The sequence below is a fragment of the Neoarius graeffei genome, chromosome 3 (assembly GCF_027579695.1).
Source record: "Neoarius graeffei isolate fNeoGra1 chromosome 3, fNeoGra1.pri, whole genome shotgun sequence".
In the NCBI taxonomy this organism is placed as follows: domain Eukaryota; kingdom Metazoa; phylum Chordata; class Actinopteri; order Siluriformes; family Ariidae; genus Neoarius; species Neoarius graeffei.
Window position 1 is genome coordinate 53,381,603 of NC_083571.1, and position 23,170 is coordinate 53,404,772.

At 43.1% G+C, this 23,170-nt stretch overlaps 2 protein-coding genes across 12 annotated transcripts in view; both read right to left on the minus strand.

Moving 5' to 3' along the window:
- Positions 1-23,170, minus strand: part of LOC132883405 (protein Dok-7-like) — a 105,188-nt gene that overhangs the window by 12,530 nt on the left and 69,488 nt on the right. For 2 of the 11 annotated variants that reach the window (XM_060917007.1, XM_060917005.1), the window contains 3 exons: positions 21,001-21,639; positions 20,039-20,127; positions 18,150-18,219 (listed from right to left, as the gene is read on the minus strand). In XM_060917007.1, the coding sequence (XP_060772990.1) occupies positions 18,150-18,219; positions 20,039-20,127; positions 21,001-21,639 (798 nt within the window). Of the gene's footprint in view, positions 1-3,230; positions 7,709-17,977; positions 18,049-18,149; positions 18,220-20,038; positions 20,128-21,000; positions 21,640-23,170 lie in introns of those variants that run through there. The other 9 variants (XM_060917008.1, XM_060917013.1, XM_060917010.1 and 6 more) reach the window with 9 other exon arrangements.
- Positions 14,046-16,937, minus strand: LOC132883407 (SCAN domain-containing protein 3-like). The gene has a single exon (XM_060917015.1). It carries the CDS (start codon positions 16,069-16,071, stop codon positions 14,587-14,589), a length of 1,485 nt encoding a protein of 494 aa, XP_060772998.1. The 5' UTR covers positions 16,072-16,937; the 3' UTR covers positions 14,046-14,586.

Genomic DNA, 23,170 nt, shown 5'->3' on the forward strand with positions numbered 1-23,170 from the left:
ATGATCTTTAGCAAACTGCAGACAAGCAGCAATGTTCTTTTTGGAGAGCAGTGGCTTTCTCCTTGTAACCCTGCCATGCACACCATTGTTGTTCAGTGTTCTCCTGATAGTGGACTCATGAACATTAACATTAGCCAATGTGAGAGAGGCCTTCAGTTGCTTAGAAGTTACCCTGGGGTCCTTTGTCACCTCGTCAACTATTACACGCCTTGCTCTTGGAGTGATCTTTGTTGGTCGACCACTCCTGGGGAGGGTAACAATGGTCTTGAATTTCCTCCATTTGTACACAATCTGTCTGACTGTGGCTTGGTGGAGTCCAAACTCTTTAGAGATGGTTTTGTAACCTTTTCCAGCCTGATGAGCATCAACAACACTTTTTCTGAGGTCCTCAGAAATCTCCTTTGTTCGTGCCTTGATACACTTCCACAAACATGTTGTGAAGATCAGACTTTGAGAGATCCCTGTTCTTTAAATAAAACAGGGTGCCCACTCACACCTGATTGTCATCCCATTGATTGAAAACACCTGACTCTCATTTCACCTTCAAATTACCTGCTAATCCTAGAGGTTCACATACTTTTGCCACTCACAGATATGTAATATTGGATCATTTTCCTCAATAAATAAATTACCAAGTATAATATTTTTGTCTCGTTTGTTTAACTGGGTTCTTTTTATCTACTTTTAAGACGTGTGAAAATCTGATGAAGTTTTGGGTCATATTTATGCAGAAATATAGAAAATTCTAAAGGGTTAAACTCGAGCACCACTGTCAACATGCTGATTGTGCCTTAATCCAATGCCGATGTGTGTCATTAGTGGTCTGTGCGTGGGAGTCAGTTCTTAGTGTGTGCTGTCCAGAGCGTGCGCGAGAGCAAGACAGTTGTGCGCACCAATGCGCACGGGTGTGATAACCCTTATCTAACATTTTAAAGATCTGAATGGTTAACTTGTTCACATAGGATTAATATGTTAATAAATAATTACAAGCGTGTCCATAGCTTTTCTTTTATACCAAAAAAGGCTCCTATCTATAATACGTAGCAGAACCCCTGATTCAGCGGCAACAATGTTTTACTTTCTTCTTTCTCTTTGTATAAATATTTGTACTGCGCATGACAGCTCAGCAGCCATGTGGGCACAGATTAATGACACAGTTGGGGAGTAGGCAGATCTCTTTATGATCATTTTTGAGGTCCTTATATTATTATTACACCACACACACACACGTCTATTGATCATCCTGTAAAACATTGTCATATCAGCCACCTCCTCACACAGAGGATCACTTGATCTTCGTGGTACTATTTGGGAGTTTGAAACAGGACATTCTAATAAAAAAAATGGCTCTCTTAGCACTTTAGCTTCTGCACCTGTTCAACACATACTCGCAGACAAAACAGGAATATTGCACTAATTCTCATCTCATCTCATTATCTCTAGCCGCTTTATCCTGTTCCACAGGGTCGCAGGCAAGCTGGAGCCTATCCCAGCTGACTACGGGCGAAAGGCGGGGTACACCCTGGACAAGTCACCAGGTCATCACAGGGCTGACATATAGACACAGACAACCATTCACACTCGCATTCACACCTACGGTCAATTTAGAGTCACTGGTTAACCTAACCTGCATGTCTTTGGACTGTGGGGGAAACCGGAGCACCCGGAGGAAACCCACGCGGACACGGGGAGAACATGCAAACTCCACACAGAAAGGCCCTCGCCGGCCACGGGGCTCGAACCCGAACCTTCTTGCTGTGAGGCGACAGCGTTAACCACTACACCACCGTGCCGCCCTATTGCACTAATTCCAAATGAAAATCACCCTTACTGGCTGGAATTAAAGTAGAAGCTTTATTTATACCAGTCCAGTATATGATAATGGTGCAAGATATAAAATGCTTATATGTGTGTTTGAATGTATATGTTTATTTGTATTTTGCTTTTTTTTTAATAATACGAGTTAAAAGTAAACCTTATTTATACACACACACAAACACACATCTCTGACCTTTTTGAAGGCGGCATGGTGGTGTGGTGGTTAGCACTGTCGCCTCACAGCAAGAAGGTTCTGGGTTTGAGCCCAGTGGTTGAAGGGGGCCTTTCTGTGTGGAGTTTGCATGTTCTCCCCGTGTCTGTGTGGTTTTCCTCCGGGTGCTCCGGTTTCCCCAAAGACATGCAGGTTAGGCTAATTGGTGGCTTTAAATTGACCGTAGGTGTGAGTTGTTGTTTGTCTCTATTGAGGTATTTCACCTGACGTCACAGGGTCACGTGACGCCCCGGTGTCCGCCATTTTGGACGGCAAGCTAGCCCTGTGATGATCTGGCAACTTGTCCAGGGTGTACCCTGCTTTTTGCCCATAGTCAGCTGGGATAGGCTGCAACTTGCTGATTTTCTTGGGTTTTCACACACAACAGTCTCTAGAGTTTACACAGAATGGTGTGAAGGGGAAAAAAAAACAAAACAAAACATTAAGTTGGTGAAAATGCTTTGTTGATAAGAGAGGTCAGAGGAAATGGCCAGATTGGTTCGAGCTGCCAGGAAGGATATAGTAACTCATAGGGGGACAAGTAGCAAACCTTCACGTGGTGTCCCTCGTTAATCTGGCATCGCCAGAGACCAATTACTACAACACACGGAGAGTGCAAAACTTCAGGGGTGGTAAAGGATAGACCCTCGGCCCCGACCATGGCTTCCTTTAAAATCTGCACCTTCAACGCAGAAGGAATGTCCCAAGACAAATCAGTCCTCCTGTCGCAAATGGACGTGGATTTTTTGTGCCTCCAAGAGACCCACAAAAATGCCACACCCCCTAACATCCCAGGAATGGCTTTGATAATCCACCGCCCTAGCCAGACTCACGGAAGTGCTATCTACGCTCGGGACTCATCCATCATTTCCCAGAGCAAGGATTGCACATTGAATGGGCAAGGCAAGGCAAGGCAAGTTTATTTATATAGCACATTTCATACACAATGGCAATTCAATGTGCTTTACAGAAGTAAAAACAAAAACAGTAAACAATAGAGAAATAAAATTACATGAAATAATTTTATTTTTATTCTAAAACAATTAATTAAAAGAATTAAAAGAAAATAATAAGAATTAACCAATAGTAGAAATAAAATAATAAAACTAGACAGGGACACTCTAACGAGTGCAAACCCCGCCTTTTCCCTATTAAAATACATTGGGCGAAAATTTCGAAGTTCTGCCATGACCTTGACCTTTGACCTCCAAAATTTAATGGTTTCCTTCCTGGGTGATTGGCAACACATGTACAAAATTTGGTCCAAATCGATCCATTGGTTCTTGAGATATCTTGCAGACACACAGACAGACAGATACACACACACACAGACTGACGCAGGTGAAAATAATAACCCCTCCGACTACTGTCGGTGGGGTTAATGAAGTAGTAGTTCAAATAGGAGGAGAAAAAAGAAACCAGCAAAATAGAATAAAGTTAAAGTTAAAGTAAATTTAAAACATGCAGAGAAAGTAAAGATTATAAAAAATGTAAAGAAGACAATATTAATTATTTAACAGAAAGCATCTGAAAACAGCTTGGTCTTTAACCTAGATTTGAAGCTGCCAACAGCAGGAGCATTTTTAATGTCCTCTGGGAGTTGGTTCCATAGCTGTACTGCATAGTAGCTAAAAGCTGCTTCACCATACTTTGTTTTAACAACTGGTTTTAATAGTAAATTTTTCTGTTTCGATCTGGTAGATCTGATTGGGTTAGGCCGCTGCAACATATCAGAGAGGTAATTGGGCCCTGTACCATTTAGAGATTTGTACACCAGCAGCAATGCTTTAAAGTCAATTCTGTAGCTTACTGGAAGCCAGTGAAGGGACCTTAGAATTGGAGTAATGCGCTCTGTTCTTTTTGTTCGTGTGAGAACCCTAGCCGCTGCATTTTGAACCAGCTGAAGTCGTTTGATGGTCTTTTTTGGCAGGCCTGTGAAAAGGCCATTGCAGTAATCAACCCTACTAGAGATGAAGGCATGTATTAGTTTTTCCAGATCATTTTTTGACATAAGTCCTCTTAGTTTGGAAATGTTTTTTAGGTGATAAAATGCCGTTTTAGTGATTGCTTTCATGTGACTGTCAAAGTTTAGCTCGCTGTCAATGAAAAATGTGGGATCGAAAAAAAAAATGGGATCGAAATACTTCGCGTGGAAACTGAGAAAGTCACCTTAATCTCGGTGTATAAGCCACCACCAATCCCGTTTGAATGGCCCGCTAATTTTGACTTTGGAAATAAGGTTTTATTGGTTATTGGGGATTTCAATAGCCATAATACCTTATGGGGCTACGACCATAATAACAATGACGGTGAAGCAGTCGAGGAATGGGCCCTAAACAACAACTTGATGCTACTCCACAGCGCAAAGGATAAACCATCTTTCTCTAGCGCTAGATGGAAACAAGGGTACAACCCAGACCTCGTCTTTGTATCCTCGGAACATCATCACAACTTCGAAAAATCAGTTATGAGCCTCATACCAAAATCACAACACAGACCAATCTTGGTCGAAGCTAAGCCCGTTTTATGACCAAGGGTTACCACCAAGCCCATGTCACGCTTCAACTTCCGTAAAGCAAACTGGGACAACTTCACTGCAGAGTTAGATGAAAGTGTTGCTGCTATACCACCAGCATCGCAGCACTATGAAAATTTCCAGAAGCTTGTATGGGATTGTGCTAAGTGCAACATTCCCAGAGGATGTAGGAAAGAATACATCCCAGGTCTAAACACCGAAAGCAGAGAAGTCTTTGATGAGTACGTGCGTGCATATAATGCAGATCCATTTGCAGAGAATACGATAGAACTGGGCGAAGTCCTCATCACACTTGTTAGTGATGAGAGAAAGGTGCGATGGAAAGAAACCATAACCAGCACGGACTTAACTCACAATAGCAGGAAGGCGTGGAATACGATTAGGAAACTTGATTGCAACAAGGAGCCGCCAAGACGATCTGCTGCGGTGACACCAAACCAAGTCGCGAACCAGCTCTTGATGAATGGAAAACCCATCAACAAAGAAAAAGGATGTCTACAGAAGATGAAAAATGAAATGGCACGCGTCATGAACACCTGTGACGACCAATTCGAACCATTCACGATTGAAGAAGTAAATGCAGCTATAAAACAACTAAAGCCAGGAAAAGCTGCAGGACTTGATGGAATCCGTCCGGAGACTGTTCAGCACTTCGGGGGACGAACCAGGAACTGGCTTGTAAGCTTCTTCAACTCGTGTGCGACATCCTACACCATTCCCAAGATATGGCGAAAATCGAGGGTGGTTGTTCTTCTGAAACCAGAGAAAGAGCCTGAAGATCCTAAGAGTTATCGCCCAATCTCACTCTTGTGTGTACTCTATAAAGTATACGAGAGATTGTTATTGGAGCGAATAGCACCCTCAGTTGAAGATCAACTAATCCCCGAACAAGCAGGGTTTCGACAAGGTAAATCGTGCTGCGGGCAGGTTCTAAATCTCACACAGTACATCGAAGATGGCTTCGAGGCTAAGATGATCACTGGCGCTGTGTTTGTGGACCTGTCCGCAGCTTACGACACGGTGAACCATAAGTCATTGCTCATGAAGTTAGCCAAGACAGTAAGCAACATCCCAACTGCCCGAATTATAGAGTCTTTGTTGACAAACAGAAGATTCTTTGTCGAAATGGATGGAAGGAAGAGCCGCTGGAGGAGCCAAAAGAACGGCCTACCACAGGGCTCTGTCCTATCCCCGATATTATTTAATATTTACACGAACGATCAGCCAGTCTTCAACAATGTCAGAAGATTTCTGTATGCTGATGATTTGTGTCTAGCGACACAATCTGATAGTTAAGACTATCCAACAAAGGCTAACTGAAGCACTTGAGGCACTGACCAAATACTATACAAAATGGTCCCTGAATGCAAACCCAGGAAAGACTCAAGTTTGCACTTTCCACCTGAATAACAAGGAATCCAAGACCACCCTGGATATCAGATGGAACGGCAAGCTGCTTAAGAACACCAAGCACCCCGTTTACTTAGGAGTGACCTTGGACAGGACACTGTCGTTCAGGGAACACATCCTTAAGTTAAAGAAGAAGATCTCCAGCAGAAACAACTTGCTGGCCAAACTGGGAAACTCTAACTGGGGAGCCGACGCTAACACCATCCGAACAACAGCTTTAGCACTGTGCTATTCAGTTGCTGAATACTGCGCTCCCGTTTGGGCTAGGTCTGAACACGCCAACAAAGTAGACCCCTCACTGAATAGCGCATGCCGCACTATAACAGGAACCATGCGTGCGACCCCACTGCCAAGCCTGTATAGGCTGTCGGGCATTGCACCGCCCAACGTACGACGAGAAGCTCTGTCTCGTGCAGAGCGGTTCAAGCAGGCCAACGATGAGCGCCATCCACTTCACCAGCACCAGGAAGTACCTTGCCGTCTTGCCTCGTGCAAGAGCTTCGTCACCGTTGAACCTCTCGACCCTGCTCAGACATCAAATTTCCGTCTTGAAAGATGGAAAGACCTAGACGACGCCGATCTCAACGCAGCGCTTCCCGAACATCAAGAGCAGTTGCCAACAGGAAGCTCTCTCAGTCATAAGGACTGGGTGACATTGAACCGGGCAAGGAGTAAAGTGGGTACAACGAAGAAGAACCTTGCACGTTGGGGTATTGCGACAGATGCAAGATGTCCCTGCGGTGAAGAACAGACGATGGACCACATCTTACGGGACTGTCCACTAGGTCCTCACTGCTCTGATGTGGACCTAAGAGAAGTCACCAACACCGCCATCTCCTGGATAAAGCACTATCGTGACAAGATATGATGATGAGTAACTCATAACAACTCTTTACAACCGTGGTGAGCAGAAAAGCATCCAAGAACGCAACAGCAGAAGACCACATTGGGTTCCACTCCTGCAGCCAAGAACAGGAATCTTGGAATCAAGAACAAGTTCCTATGAAAGTGGATGGTGAGTATATTTAGCCTCATGAGAAACTCATTCATTTCAGAAGCAATCCGGCCATTTCTATATGAATCAACATACAGTGGCTTAATCACAACTTCTGTATGGCAGGGTTTCAGGGCCTCTCAGAAAATGAGATGCATGAAACAGACAAACAGAGGCATGAGTAGGGGTGAGTTAAATCATGCTGTCAGGGAGGTGGATAAAAGCAGGTTGAGCATAGGAGTCATACTAAGCGTTCTTAACAGCATTGTAGCATTTCATGTCTTTCACTTTTGTTTAAATAGTAAACAAAATGGGTGGTGGAAAAAGGGCTGCAGAGATGTGTATGTCTAAATAAGGTTTACTTTTAACTCATAATTATTAAACAAAAAGCAAAATGTATCAGACAGAGGAGTCAAAGAAGGAGAGGATGGCTGTAATGCTGGTGTAAACAGAATAAGACTGTTGGCCCAAGTAAGTTTAAGACTAATGCCAAGCTGCAGTAAATCATTTGAAACAGGCTCAGTGATGGGACAAATTGAAATTGAAAGCAAAGCAGAACAGAGTAAAGCCATCAAGAAAATAAATCTAGAGGAGACAATCAACAAACTTCCCAGGCAGAGACCCAAATCAAAGCATAATAAAACTCTGAAGCAGAGATACAGTCTGGTTTATGCTGCTTCCAACTGTCATCTCATCTTATTTGGACAGGCAGAAGAAAAACCGAGAAGCACCTAGTGACCTGTAAAATGAAAATGAAAGCATTTTACAGAAACACTTACAACCTGCCTTAAACGCAGTGAAATTTTGCTGCCCAGTAGCGAAGAATCCTGGGGTCCCATGATCTTTTGATAATTAAAAGGAGAGATTTATGATGTATAACAGGCCTTCTGTTCAAGACTGACCCAACTATCACAATTTGCAGAGGAAAAAAAATTCTCATAACATTCTGAATGGTGTATTGTATACATCAAGCACATGCCAACATGCATGAATGGACAGAGAACGCTGACGATGTTCATGCTGTAATCAGTATAGTACACGAAAGAATAAACTGCACATTCGATTTTATACTCAATTTCTCAGTGTTTTGGATCTCTAGAAATCGCAACAGTCAGCGACTCACTGGCTGAAACCAACCTCTCATTAAAGCAAAGCAATGGGAATTCATCACATCGTGTATTGATGATAGGAGAAAGTACATAAAAATTTTAAAGGAAAGCACGACCCTTTATATTGAATTACTTGTGGTGTGCATAACGATTCTGCTGCTAATGTGTTGGTTGGTGATGCGTTTTCATTATTTCTGGGAGAATTTATTCGTTGTCGGCCACACTGACATTACAATGCCTTTTAATAAAATACAAAAAAAAAAACCCACTGATCTCAAACACAAGCGATAATGGTAAAGTTTTGTTTGTTCGCTCCTAAAAACAAGTGTTTTTTATTGCAATGTTATATTAATGGTAAATCCACACAGAAACAGTGGAGACAGCAAGCCTTTCCAGAATGCACTTCAGCGCTACGGCAGAGACTCTGTTCAGCTAGTTAGTGATATACAAGATGACAAGTGCAATGACACTGATGGCGATATTAGCATGCAAGTGAAGCTATGGAAGCTGATCTGTTTCAGGAGAGCGTACAGATGGGGAGGAGAGACAGCTGGGAAAACTAAAGGATTTGAGCGGTGCAGCTGAGGGCTAAATACGGAGGTGCTACTGTGTATGTGTCCAGTATAAAAACATTTCAGTTGAATTTAAGTTGAATCCTTTTAGCATCTACGAAAGGCAGCATACTGAAGGCTTTGAAATGGAATGTGGAATACATGAGACTTATTATTCTTCTCATGTTAAAAAACAGTATATCTTCACTTGATAAATCCAGCATTATCAGTAAAAAACAGATTTGGGCAAAGCAACTTTTAAGGAGATTAACTAGGTGAGACTAACTGGATTCTCAGTCCAGGGTGCCTTTATTATGCCCAGGTCAGATGGCAGAAAGACGCATGCTGCGACCTGCGATCGGTCGGGTGGTGACTGATCGCAGGTGGATGCAGGCGTTTAGCGTTAAATCCTTCATTGTGGTCAGATATATTGCAAGACACAGAGTTTTTAAGCTTGATCCACCAGTCGGAAGCAGACGCACTTAGGCGCAAGTTGACACAGCGCACAGAAAACCTTTAAAAAAAATATAAGGCCATAAGACTGCTCACAGGTTGCTGTAAACTATTTGAAGGTGCAGTCTGCGTCTACCCGCGATGCATCACAGCCATCTCTAAAGACTTGTCAGCCTGTGTCTAGCTGCCACTAACTGCTTCAACCCGCGAGTGGTCGCTCAAGCGTTGCACGACTGCTTGCCTCTACATGCATCAACCTGCTATTTGCACCGATTGGAAGCGAATCGCAGCTGAAATACGAACAGATCGTGATCCACTTGCGTCACCCTGCCTCTACTAAAGACCCTCTGCAACACACTGCCATTATCTGTGTCGTCGTGCTTCGACACAAGACCAGTCTTGCGTCTACCTGCGATTTTGTTATCGCAGATAGACGCAAGTAGTTGAAAACTAGTTGCAGCCTGCCGTATGACCTGGGCATTACTTTGCAAAAGTAAAAAGCTGGTAGACCAAAAAGAAGGTCAATTATTGAGAACTACTTAAAATTTTTTTTTAAAAAATTTAAAAAACAAACAAACAAACAAACCCTGAGCTTGAGATTTTGTTGGTTTGCATAGATTATATATTCAGAATGATTTCTCTGATGGTGAAGGGACGCACTATTCAACTTTAGCAACAACATTAATCTTGGGAATAAGGTGTCCAAGGATACTGATGATATAGATAGTGCATCCAGTGTTCTAGATCAACCATCTTTCATTTGACCTGCTTGTTGTTTATTTCCGTTAGTGAGCTGCTGGTCAGCACCAGTAACCAAATTCTCAGTGTCTCAAATCTTATGGTGATGATACACGGGGCAACTTTTTGGGCAATGCTGCCGAGCAATGTTGCTGGCAACGGGCAACTAGGTGAGACACAGGGCAACTTTTCAGGGCAACTAACAATGGGCAACAACAGTTAGCAACGGCAGTTTACAGTTAGCTAAAAAAAATCGATGTCTTAATTTTTGCTGTGACCATTTAATCAAGCTGTCTGTTGTTTTTTAGAGCTTTGGTGAGGTAAATTCCTCCATATAGAATATTAAAATAACAACTTACCGGTGTAAAAACAGATGAGGAGTCTCTCCATCTCTTCACTCCACTGACACTGAGCGGCCGCCATATTTGTTTGAAATTTCTGATCCGAACCTCACCGGAGGTCACATGACTCGATACTCGCGTTCTGATTGGCTTATCTCAAAAAGTTGCCAGAGATTATCAAAACCATTCAGAAAGAAACAATGTTGCCCAATCTCAATAGAAAAGAGTCAAAACGCAATTGCCCAGCAACATTGCTCGGCAACATTGCCCAAAAAGTTGCCCCGTGTATCATCACCATTAGAGTTGATTATGCTGTTGCTAAGATTAATGTTTTTGTAAGTTAAATGTTAATGAGCCAAAAACTCAGTTCTAAGTAAAGAGATTTCTTCACAACCAGTCATAAAATCTTCCTCTGGAGCAAGTATAAACTTGCAATTAAGATGCTGCAAGGTGTGGCTGGATGTTGCTAGCTATACCCTTGCAGTTAGGTTTTATCAACATTTCAAGTCCAAATTGGGGAAATGTGCTTCTGGAGCCATACTAGAAATTAATTCTGTCCAATTTGACTGAAGACTATAGTCTACAAAAGACCATGCATTACTGTGCGAGCTTTCACACCTTTTCACATCTCCTTTTGGTGAGTCTAAGTGAGTCAGAGCGAAATTGATGCCATCTTTGACAAGTGTACATAGAAACACAGAGTCAGTGCTAAATAAACAAGAAGACAGAGTCATCTATATCCCCCGCCCTATATACCAACTTTCAAGATATTATTTGTCACATTTTTCAAGTTTTGCTGCAGGAAACCCACCCTACCTCTTTACACTGACCTCAGCAGCCCATGGCATAAGCCCACCGGACCTTTGGTCCAGGTGAGCTAAAAATTTAAATTTCTCACATTTCTTAGTATCAAAAGGCACATATACATTACTTAATCAACACATACACCAACTTTCAAGACCATACCACTCAGTTTTCAAGTTCTGCTCCGGAAACAAAACCTACCCCTAAGACAGAGAGACTAATGCCGTATTCACACCTACGTTGTTTGGTCCGGACCAAACGACCAAACAAACCAAATTTCCCTTGGTCCAGACCTTTTGAGTTGGTCTGAATACAAACCACCGAACTCTGGTCCGGACCAAACAAGCAGACCGAGACCGAGCTGCAAGGTCAGACTCGGTCCGGACCAAAGGAACCCTGGTGCGGATCTTTTGGAGGTGTGAGAGCAGACCGGACCTAATCCGACAGTTTTGCTTTTTTGTACCTCGGGAGCTTCCGTCGTTTGTCGAGCATTATGGGAAACAGAGTCTTGACACTCCACCGCAAAGAGCAAACACTGTTTCAGTTGTCAAGGGAACCTTACAATAGTCGTTCAGACCAGTGGTAGGCTAGACTACAGAGTACAAAAAATGAGTAGGGGGCAAACGTGGGCCGAGGAAGAAACGCGTACCCTTGTGGATATATGGGCAGATGTCCACATATCTGAGCTTTTGGAGAGAACACACAAAAATGCCGAAGTGTTTGCTGTATTCAGTGAGAAAATGAAGGAGAAGGGGTTCACGCGCTCCCCAGAACAGCGCTTTGTGCGCGTGTCGTCTCTGACCAATAGCTGAACGACCTCAGGGCGCGTGGCTTTGTTGACAGATTTTGGTCCGCTTACTAAAATGTACAGTGTGAAAGCAAACTGCACCAAAATGAAAAAACAAAAAAACATTTGGTTTGGACCAAAGCAAGTGAACTATCGAACTATCCTGGTCTGAATACACCCTAAGTCTAAAATTGCTTCCATGGAAACATGAAAAATTAAAATTTCTCAAATTTCTTAGTATGAAAAGGCACATCTACATCACCCTGTTAACATGTACACCAAGTTTCAAATCCGTATCATGAATAGTTTTGGATATATGCTCCGGAAACGAACATTGCTCTTAGAAACTAAGTCAAAATCTATTTATATAAAAAATTTGAAAAATACTTTTTTTCAAAAATCCAAAATAGCGAAAGGCACCAGTTCACATGTTGCTTGATATGTATACAAAGGTTCATGAGGATATCTTCAGTAGTTTTAAAGATATGGCCTGGAAACGAAAACGTGACCGGACAGACGGACGGAACCCATTTCTATATCCTCCGTCAAACTTCGTTTGGGCGGGGGATAATTATTTGATGATTACATGAATAACTAGTTTAAAATGTTTAGTGGAACACATCTAGTATTTTTTTCCCTTGTAACTGGTTTAAAACATCTCACAAATTTGGCAGTGCTACAGCTCTGTCCTTTGGCTAAGTCACCTCACATCTACAAAAACACTTCCACCAACCAAAACTCCTGTACGTCATATTTGGTTCATTTCCTGCAGTTTATGTGATGCATGGTTGAATCACTTTCTCACTACTCAAACCATAATAGAATTGGCTTGGAACCAGACTGAGAATACCTCACTCAATGAACTGCACAAAGGGGAAAACTTGCACCATGGTTTGATTCAAATGGACTAAACCAGGGTTTCTCAAACTTCTTTGCTCTGGGGCCCAGTAATGTTAGGCCTTGGTGCTGCAAGGCCCTGCATAGGCCTACGCCTCTGTGCGTCACCCCCCACACACACACACACATTGTGTGCGCCTCCATAGATAGATAAATACATACTAGGGTGCATCAGTTGCCCTCACTTTCATAAAATCTGATGTATTTTTGTTTGGGTGTTCCTTTTCACCAATAAAGACATCCTGTAAAATTTTTTGACCATATTCAAAAGTCTAATGGCGGCACCATGAGGTTCATTTTTTGCCAAAAAATGCTTATTTTATGTTTTCGCGTAAGGTTTGAATCATAATGTTGGACTCCATTTATTGATTTCTTGTGAGCCAGAGATCATGTTAAGAACCTTTGCAAGGGATTGAGAAGCATTAATGTGATTCATAATACATTTGTATTGTTTAAAAGTAGTTGAACAATGATTCAATGAACAGCTAAAACTCAAACTGTGCTTGATAATATATTTAGAATATGTACTAAAAATGTGTATCTAAGATATTTGGTATACTCTAAGGTGCCATAATGTTTCATGAGGGCGGCACGGTGGTGTAGTGGTTAGCGCTGTCACCTCACAGCAAGAAGGTCCGGGTTCGAGCCCCGTGGCCGGCGAGGGCCTTTCTGTGCGGAGTTTGCATGTTCTCCCCGTGTCCGCGTGGGTTTCCTCCGGGTGCTCCGGTTTCCCCCACAGTCCAAAGACATGCAGGTTAGGTTAACTGGTGACTCTAAATTGAGCGTAGGTGTGAATGTGAGTGTGAATGGTTGTCTGTGTCTATGTGTCAGCCCTGTGATGACCTGGCGACTTGTCCAGGGTGTACCCCGCCTTTCGCCCGTAGTCAGCTGGGATAGGCTCCAGCTTGCCTGCGACCCTGTAGAACAGGATAAAGCGGCTAGAGATGATATGAATGTTTCATGAAAAGTGATCGAAATTTTGTCATAAAATAGCAGCTTTTTCCATAACTTTGAGCTCCTGGTGCCACCATTAAACTTTTGAATTTTGTCAAAATATTTCACCCAGTGTGTTTTCTTACCAAAAGGAACATAAAAACAAAAATGCATCATGATCAGAGGAGCTTTTCATTTTTAGGGGGCAACTGATGCACCCTAATACATACATACATAGTTTATTATTTATTTTATTTTGTTTTGTTAGTAGTACTTGTTACAAGTAGCAGGCTTATACCAGCATAATATTTTGGCTAAATAAGACCTAACAGGAGTGCATTGGCAGAATTATTATTATTATTATTATTAATAACCTATTATTACCATTTGCGTAAGAACCATTAAACCAAGATTTTTTTTTTACTTGTGTTTTAGTTTTTTTTTTTTTTAACTACACCTTTGAACTTGAAGCACTGCCAAACAGTGCCTGTGGCAGCAGGGGTGTGGTCAAGCGCCGGTCTGTGACAGGAGGGCGGAGTCAGGGAAGGTAAGTGGCAGAATCACTACACCTGAGAGCAATTAACCTGTGTTTGTGTGTCTTCCCAGTGACCGCGCCCTATATCAGGAGGGAGAGCGAGAGCGGAAGGAGCTCTCTCCACAACCAGATGACTGGAATGTGTGTGCGTGTGTGGCTGAGAGTAGAAAATATTTGCACTGAAAAGTGAAAATAAAACAGTCTGTCAAACCGTATCTCTGTCCTGCCGTCCTCTGTGCTCCACCCACCAACACAGAAACGTTACAGTGATACACACACTTATTAAAAGGTCTACCAGAAACATGGGACCTCAAACCGAGAAACCTAAAGACCCACTCTAGCCCTAATACTGACTGATTACACAGTCCCAGTATGAAGGGAGAACTGAACATAGGCTACGTGCTGACTTTTAACCTCAAATGACAGGCCCAGTCACCCACAGAGATTTGGTAAAAGAAAAGTCAGCATTCTAATGCGAAGGATGTGCCTGCTTTCTTGCCACTAACAGGTCGAAACGAGGAAGACAGGGTGACAAGGCCACTCGGAGCGTGTTTTCTGAGTTGAGCCTGTTTCGGTGTTTTGTCTTTGTGGCTGTCAAATGTGAAAATGCGGTCTCGCAGAGGTATGTTGAATGGAAAGGCATCAGTGTTTTTACTGCCATCTCACTCAGCTGGGGATATTCATCGCAGCATGACAGCCAGAATTCAGACAGAGAAAGTCGACCAAATCTCAACTGCAGACCAGCATCGCACGAAAGCTCCAGAAGTTTATCCTGCACCACAGGTGGCAGAGCGCTCGTTTCTGGGTTGGTGAACGGAACTCTTACCCATTGCTTTTGTGTGAGATGGGATTTTGAGGGGAAGTATGAATCAAAATGACGCAGTGTTTCGGTAAGGTGTTGCACGATCACTGCCGGCACCTGCCCCAAATCCACACCTTCATCGGCCAGAGACGACAGACAGCCGAACATGTCAAACACACCTCTATTAACTCTGTTGGTCCAGACTGAGAGCTTCTTTTTGAAAGCCATGATTTTATCATTGGCTTGAAAAATGTCACACGCTTGGCCTTGGATCGACAGGTTTAGCATACTGAAATGGTCCAGGATGTCAGAAAGATAAGCTACCTTTATAAGCCAAGACTGATCTCGCAGGTAATCAGCAAGATTGGACTGTTTATTTGTCAAGAATGCCTCAACCTCATGCCTCAACTCGTACACTCTGTTCACCACTTTACCCTGTGACAGCCAACGAACCTCAAAGTGCAAGAGCAGATGAACATGATCTGCACCCATCTCATCACACAGAGCTGTAAAAAGACGGGAATTTGTCGGATTGGCCTTAATTAAGTTCACTATTTTGACCACTTGATTTAAAACTTCATGAAGCTCTGTGGACAGGCGTTTAGATGCAAGTACCTCTCGATGAATAACACAGTGCGTTGCCTGCACTGATGGTGAAACGGCTTTTACCCGAGCAACAACTCCGTTGTGCCTGCCGGTCATAGCCGCTGCCCCATCTGTGCAGACACCGACGCAATGCCCCCATATCAACCCATGCCCAGAGATGTACCCATCAAGCATACGGAATATTTCTCCAGCGGTTGTGGTCCCTGCAAGCACCTTACAAAACAAAAAATCCTCATGAAACCGGCCCTCATGAGCATATCTGATGTAGACCAGAAGCACAGCCAAGTTTGAGAGATCCATGGTCTCATCCAATTGAATGGCAAACCAGTCAGATGACTTCGTCCTTTCTAAAATTTGCATTTCGATGTCTGCCGCCATATCGTCAATTCGACGACAGACCATGTAATTTGGCAGAGGAATCTCTTTTACTTTGGCTGCAGCAGCCGGACGCAACACCTCACTACAAGCAGTAACAACTGAAGGCATAATTAGCTTCTCCCAAATTGTGCAGGGTGTCTGACATTTGGAAATGTGGTGTGAAATCATGTACCGTATGACGCGTTTGTTAGCTTTTCATTCTCAGTCAAATTACTTTTCAACACTTTAGTTTGGGTGGCCAATTCATCACATTTTCTTCTGAAAAAATCCTCTGATTTATCCTTGACATGTGAATGTTTAGTTTCCAAATGCCGGCGTAATTTGGATGGCTTCATAGCTTCGTTGCTTAGCATGGTTTGGCAGATAACAGATTGGTTTCGGGGGACAACTATCACTTGAAATAAAGCCGAATTGTACGTATGAAGGGTCATAATTGCGAGTGAATGGGCGATAGGTTTTTGCCTCTGGCTCATGTGTATCTGCACTGTCAGATGGGCGCTTTCCAAAGAAAGAGTCAAGAGTAGCTTGCTTTGAACATGCCATGATATTGCTCTCATAAAGCGTGTGTGTGCGAATGACTGGACTTGGGACAGAATGAATGAATAAGTGCAAGTGTGCAACCTCACGTGGGCAGGAACGCTTAACATTCTAGAATGTGGGGGCGGGACTTACGCTACGTGGCACACAGTGACAAAAGCACTGAGAGCAGAGCCAGCCAATCGCTCTTCTACATAATCTGATTGACAGTGACCAGTAGTTTGAAATTATAATACTGACTACTAGTGCAGAGGCAGGCTTGCGGACCGACGGTAATCTTCTCACAGACCGGTACCGGTCCACAGCCCATAGATTGAGAAACACCGGACTAAATGATACATATGTGAAAGCACCAGAAAATCAACCATTATCCAGAACCTTCAAGGAAAACTTCAGTATTTTTTTTTTTAACCTTAGCTCTATTTCCCCAACTGTTGTGTCCAAATTGACACTAGGGAGAAAATGAACTATACTGGTCCGGTATTGAGTTAGAACACTGTAACTGGCAACCACAAAATGGCTAGACAGTATAATCCTACAGGGCAAACATTTATGCCAAATGAAGTCATTTGATTTCGCCACTGACAGGCTCATAATGTTAGTATAAGTGTCTTACAACATGGAAAGGATCCTGTAGTCGATTATCACATGGGGCCTGTTTTCTGGATCAAATAAATGGGGATGCCATCAAAGTCAAATTCCTCATCCACACTATCATATTCAGCGTAATATTCAGGCACTACTTTGGAAAGAGACTTCTTATTTTATAAACCTCAGAAAACAGCCCCTGTGTGATACAGGCACTGAATGGGGTGCTGCATCAGAGACTGGAAGAAGAGAAAGCAGGGTTCTCCAGAAAATCTGAAGTAGTCGGCTAAAACAAAGTAGTAGGCAGTCGCCGGCGCAGCACACTAATGCTAAGGGGGGTCTGGGGGCATTCCTCCCAGAAAATTTTGAAATTTACATGCCTACTGGTGCATTCTCAGCTCACAAATTACTAACAATTTCCCTGTAAAATACTTGCAATGTTTGTATGAAGTTTCCCTCCAGATGCATGTCTTTTTGGCTTTCTCAGTTAGCCTCTGTAGTATGCTGCCTGGCTCTGTAACATAACTACATGGTGTAACATAACTACATATGCTATGACATACACGTGGTCTGGCTCAGCCAATCAGACCATGAGAATCGATCAACAAATACTGCATCACTTCCGGTCATGCTAGACCCGAGTCAAAGACAATTTTGTGGTGAAATAATTGGATTTGCAGCAAATTACGGGCAGCAGACTATATAAATTGCTTGAACATTGAAAGGCAAGTTGTTGTTTTTTTCTCGGATCGAGTAGCTGGCGCAGACCGTCTGTGTAGGCGGAGGAAACTGCCAGTCGCAGGTGCTTGTGGACATCTCTGGAAAGGTAAAACAATGACTGTAAAAACAGTCACTTTCTACAGTATCTTTACAGTTATTGAGGTAAACAGACAGATGTATCTCTATAGGGATCCTTTCCATGTTTTCAGATACTTATAATAACATGATGAGACTGTCAGTAGTGAAAACAAGTGGTTTACTTGGACATCGATGTTTACCCCATAGGACGACACTGTCCAGCTGAAACATACAAAACGAAACATGTATCAAATAAGCAGATGTACTGACATCTGAAGCACCCAAGGTTGTTTTTCAAAGTCCGAGGAAACATGGTTGCTCACCTTCAGGATCATCAGTGCTCCTCTGCTGCCCATAGCTGCCAATCAGCTCAAATCCGCTTTTCTCATCTGACTGAAAGAGAGTCACGTGGTATGGTCACTAGGTGACAAATACTGTTTGCTATGTATTGAATACATTTAAATCTTATAGAAGAGAGAAGGCAGTAACAACATGCTATATGAAAACACATCAGATAAAAAATATTATCACATGACCCGTACAGACCCACACGCATGCTCTTTATAAAACCATTGGGAAAAAAAAAAGTCATGTGACTGGGCAGATACGGATTTTGGAATCTGGTCTGGAAAAAGCCATATGCAGCTCCGGACCGGTTTCCCTTGCTTCCGCCATTTTCATTTTGCTCTGAATTGTTACTTTGAAAAATGAGTGACACAACTTCAAACTCATCTCATCTCATCTCATTATCTCTAGCCGCTTTATCCTGTTCTACAGGGTCGCAGGCAAGCTGGAGCCTATCCCAGCTGACTACGGGCGAAAGGCGGGGTACACCCTGGACAAGTCGCCAGGTCATCACAGGGCTGACACATAGACACAGACAACCATTCACACTCACATTCACACCTATGGTCAATTTAGAGAGTCACCAGTTAACCTAACCTGCATGTCTTTGGACTGTGGGGGAAACTGGAGCACCCGGAGGAAACCCACACGGACACGGGGAGAACATGCAAACTCCGCACAGAAAGGCTCTCGCCGGCCACGGGGCTCGAACCCGGACCTTCTTGCTGTGAGGCGACAGCGCTAACCACTACACCACCGTGCCGCCGAGACTTCAAACTCATCTCATCTCATTATCTCTAGCTGCTTTATCCTTCTACAGGGTCGCAGGCAAGCTGGAGCCTATCCCAGCTGACTACGGGTGAAAGGCGGGGTACACCCTGGACAAGTCGCCAGGTCATCACAGGACTGACACATAGACACAGACAACCATTCACACTCACATTCACACCTACGCTCAATTTAGAGTCACCAGTTAACCTAACCTGCATGTCTTTGGACTGTGGGGGAAACCGGAGCACCCGGAGGAAACCCACGCGGACACGGGGAGAACATGCAAACTCCACACAGAAAGGCCCCCGCTGGCCCTGGGGCTCGAACCCAGGACCTTCTTGCTGTGAGGCGACAGCGCTAACCACTACACCACCGTGCCGCCCCAGACTTCAAAAACTGTTGTTTCAAATTTGTGCAAAAGGTAATTCAGCATATAAATGGCTTGCCATCAATCAAATAAAAATTGACTGGTTCGTTTTTCACACACCGTTGTTCATTGTTTTCCACTGTGTACGGTATGTTAGTTAAAAAAGGTCATATGATAAAATGCTTATTGACTGACTTAGGCCGGGCCAGACGGGAAAATATTTGGCTCTTGATCATTTGTACGGCCCTCCCACTCAGTCAATAAGTACTTAGTATTACTAAAATACTAGATTGTAATTCAATTAAGAATCATGTCCATGTTCACATAAGGTCATGTGAAAACCCACCATAATTATTACGCACTGAATCTCTACTACAGGTTCTCATTCCAGGCTGGGTTAGTGCGGTCAGAAATTCCCCGTGTGCTCATTAAGCTTTTTTTTCTCCCAAAGGGATGTTGAGACAGAAAGAGAGAAAGAAAGGGAAAAAAAGATATGCCAGAATAAGAGGCTTCTTTCTTTATGATTGTCTTGTAGGAGGGTGTGAAAATTCTATGTCCAATCTCTTACACAACACACTCTGTTCAGAACACATGGCTTATCACAAGCTCTAACTAGTTTACACACTTAAGACATAAACATGATTCTGTTCCCCGCGCCTTCTCTCTCTCTCTCTCTATCACAGCCTGTCTAAGGCAGTGCCAGACCCTTCATCTCATTCAGTGTTGAACCTCTGAGCTCCTGTCTGTGGTTTGGCCCTCCATGATCTCATAGGCAGGATCCATTTTCTCTCTTTCTTCCTGACTTCTCTGCTTCTTATCTGTACAGGAAAAATAACAAAATGTAATTTAATGGACAATCTTGATACAATGCATGCACATGAACATGAGTAAGTAAATGCTATCTGGGAATCACTGGAACCCTGAGCAGCATCTGGAATTACCAATATGACTTCAATCAAATACATTTTGATCTCCTATGGCTTATAAGACCAGTTGTGGTCTACATGTAGTGGTTATCAGGTTCATGTATTTTGTGATCTCTTGTGCACAACAGCTCGAACAGTCCACATATTATATATGTGCTTAAGTTTAGCATCATCTTTTCGATACAAATATATGCACTTACTCTTGCCTTGTGAAGACAAGTTGAGATCTATGGTAGAGTGTCAGCTAAGCCTTTGGTCTGAATATAGTTAGACCATTTGTTTATCAGTCTGTGGGCTGGTGCTTCAGATGGCAGCCCTAGCTAGATTGCCAAAATATCTTGGCCTAAGGGGTTCTATTACTCAAAACTGAGCTTACCACACATCACTTTAAAATAATAACTGCTACCATGACTTAATTTCAAAGTCTGTCAGAAGCCAGAGATTCCTTCTAACCATCCATAACTTCAAGACAGCAAGTACGTACAAGAAAGAATTGATGAAAGGGGCCGGGTTGGTGAGTGGGGCAGAAGCAGCAGGCATAAGGAAGGAAAAACAGGCCAAGAAAGGAAGAGGGCACACACCCAGTAAGAGGAAAAGGTGTTTTATTACTTTGTCAGAAAGAAACAAACACAAAAGAGAAGAAAATGTTCAGGAAAGATCTTCAAAGGTAAATCAAACAAGGAGTGAGTGCTCTTTTGTTCTCTTTGGTTAGACTATAAGAGTGCCCAGTTTGGATTGAGCTGAGGCTCCTGGTTGATCCCTTACCTCCCACTGTTTCTCCATTACCGAGCTGCAAGGGTGGCTGGGTGGTGAGTGCAGGGAGATGAGAAGGTTCTTCCGCAGGGAGGATCTCAAAGCTTAATCCCCAGAAACTAGCACTCAGCTCCTGGAGAAAGGGAAAGTGACCCTGGCCACCAGTGCTCTTCCATTCAGATGGGTGGCTCAAGCTACCAATTACTGGAGGAACAGCCTTGGGCAGCATGCAGCCATCCTGACCTTTTCTACATTGTAGGCAGTTCTCATAGATTGTTGAGCGGGAGGTATGCTGGGAAGGAATGGTGGTGTAAACTTGGCAAGATGAAGGGCACCGAGGTGATGCTAATGCTGAAGCCATAGGGATATATGAACCAGATTGGGCTGATCTCAGGCTATTCTTCCCTGGAGGACAATAAAGCCTTACAGGATCAGGCAGCCTTGGTTTAATTGACACTGTATCCATCTTCCATTGAGAATAATGTCTGAACAGATCAGACAGATTGTCTATGTAGCTCTTAGGGCTTCCCTCTTGCAGTTTGTTATCTGTAATTGAACTTGCAAATGTCGACATATCTGTTTGGGGATTCCACTCCAGATTGGTGGCTTGAGCTGACGTATCACAGATGAAACCGGTAGAGTTTCCACCTGCTGAAGCAACGTCTGATGTTGTGAGAATGGGACCTTCAAAAAGTATCCGCAGTGGTGTTTGAAAGTTTGTGAACCCTTTAGAATGTTCTATATTTATGCATAAATATGACCTAAAACATCAGATTTTTCACACAAGTCCTAAAAGAAGATAAAGAGAACCCTTTAAATGAGACAAAAATATTACACTTGGTCATTTATTTATTGAGGAAAATGATCCAATATTACATATCTGTGAGTGGCAAAAGTATGTGAACCTCTAGGATTAGCAGTTAATTTGAAGGTGAAATTAGAGTCAGGTGTTTTCAATCAATGGGATGACAATCAGGTGTGAGTGGGCACCCCGCTTTATTTAAAGAACAGGGATCTATCAAAGTCTGAGCTTCACAACACATGTTTGTGGAAGTGTATCATGGCACGAACAAAGGAGATTTTTGAGGGCCTCAGAAAAAAAAAAGTGTTGATGCTCATCAGGCTGGAAAAGGTTACAAAACCATCTGTAAAGAGTTTGGACTCCACCAATCCACAGTCAGACAGATTGTGTACAAATGGAGGAAATTCAAGAACATTGTTACCCTCCCCAGGAGTGGTCGACCAACAAAGATCACTCCAAGAGCAAGGCGTGTAATAGTCGGCGAGGTCACAAAGGACCCCAGGGTAACTTCTAAGTAACTGAAGGCCTCTCTCACTTTGGCTAATGTTCATGAGTCCAACATCAGGAGAACACTGAACAACAGTGGTGTGCATGGCAGAGTTGCAAGGAGAAAGCCACTGCTCTCCAAAAAGAACATTGCTGCTCCTCTGCAGTTTGCTAAAGATCACGTGGACAAGCCAGAAGGCTACTGAAAAATGTTTAGTGGATGGATAAGACCAAAATAGAACTTTTTGGTTTAAATGATAAGTGTTATGTTTGGAGAAAGAAAAACACTGCATTCTAGCATAAGAACCTTATCCCATCTGTGAAATATGGTGGTGGCAGTATCATGGTTTGGGCCTGTTTTGCTGCATCTGGGCCAGTACGGCTTGCCATCATTGATGGAACAATGAATTCTGAAATAGACCAGCGGATTCTAAAGGAAAATGTCAGGACATCTGTCCATGAACTGAATCTCAAGAGAAGGTGGGTCATGCAGCAAGACAACGACCCTAAGCACACAAGTTGTTCTACCAAAGAATGGTTAAATCAGAACAAAGTTAATGTTTTGGAATGGCCAAGTCAAAGTCCTGACCTTAATCCAATCGAAATGTTGTGGAAGGACCTGAAGCGAGCAGTTTATGTGAGGAAACCCACCAACATCCCAGAGTTGAAGCTGTTCTGTACGGAGGAATGGACTAAAATTCCTCCAAGCCGGTGTGCAGGACTGATCAACAGTTACCGGAAATGTTTAGGTGCAGTTATTGCTGCACAAGGGGGTCACACCAGATACTGAAAACAAAGGTTCACATACTTTTGCCACTCACAGATGTGTAATATTGGATCATTTTCTTCAATACATAAATGACCAAGTGTAATATTTTTGTCTCATTTGTTTAA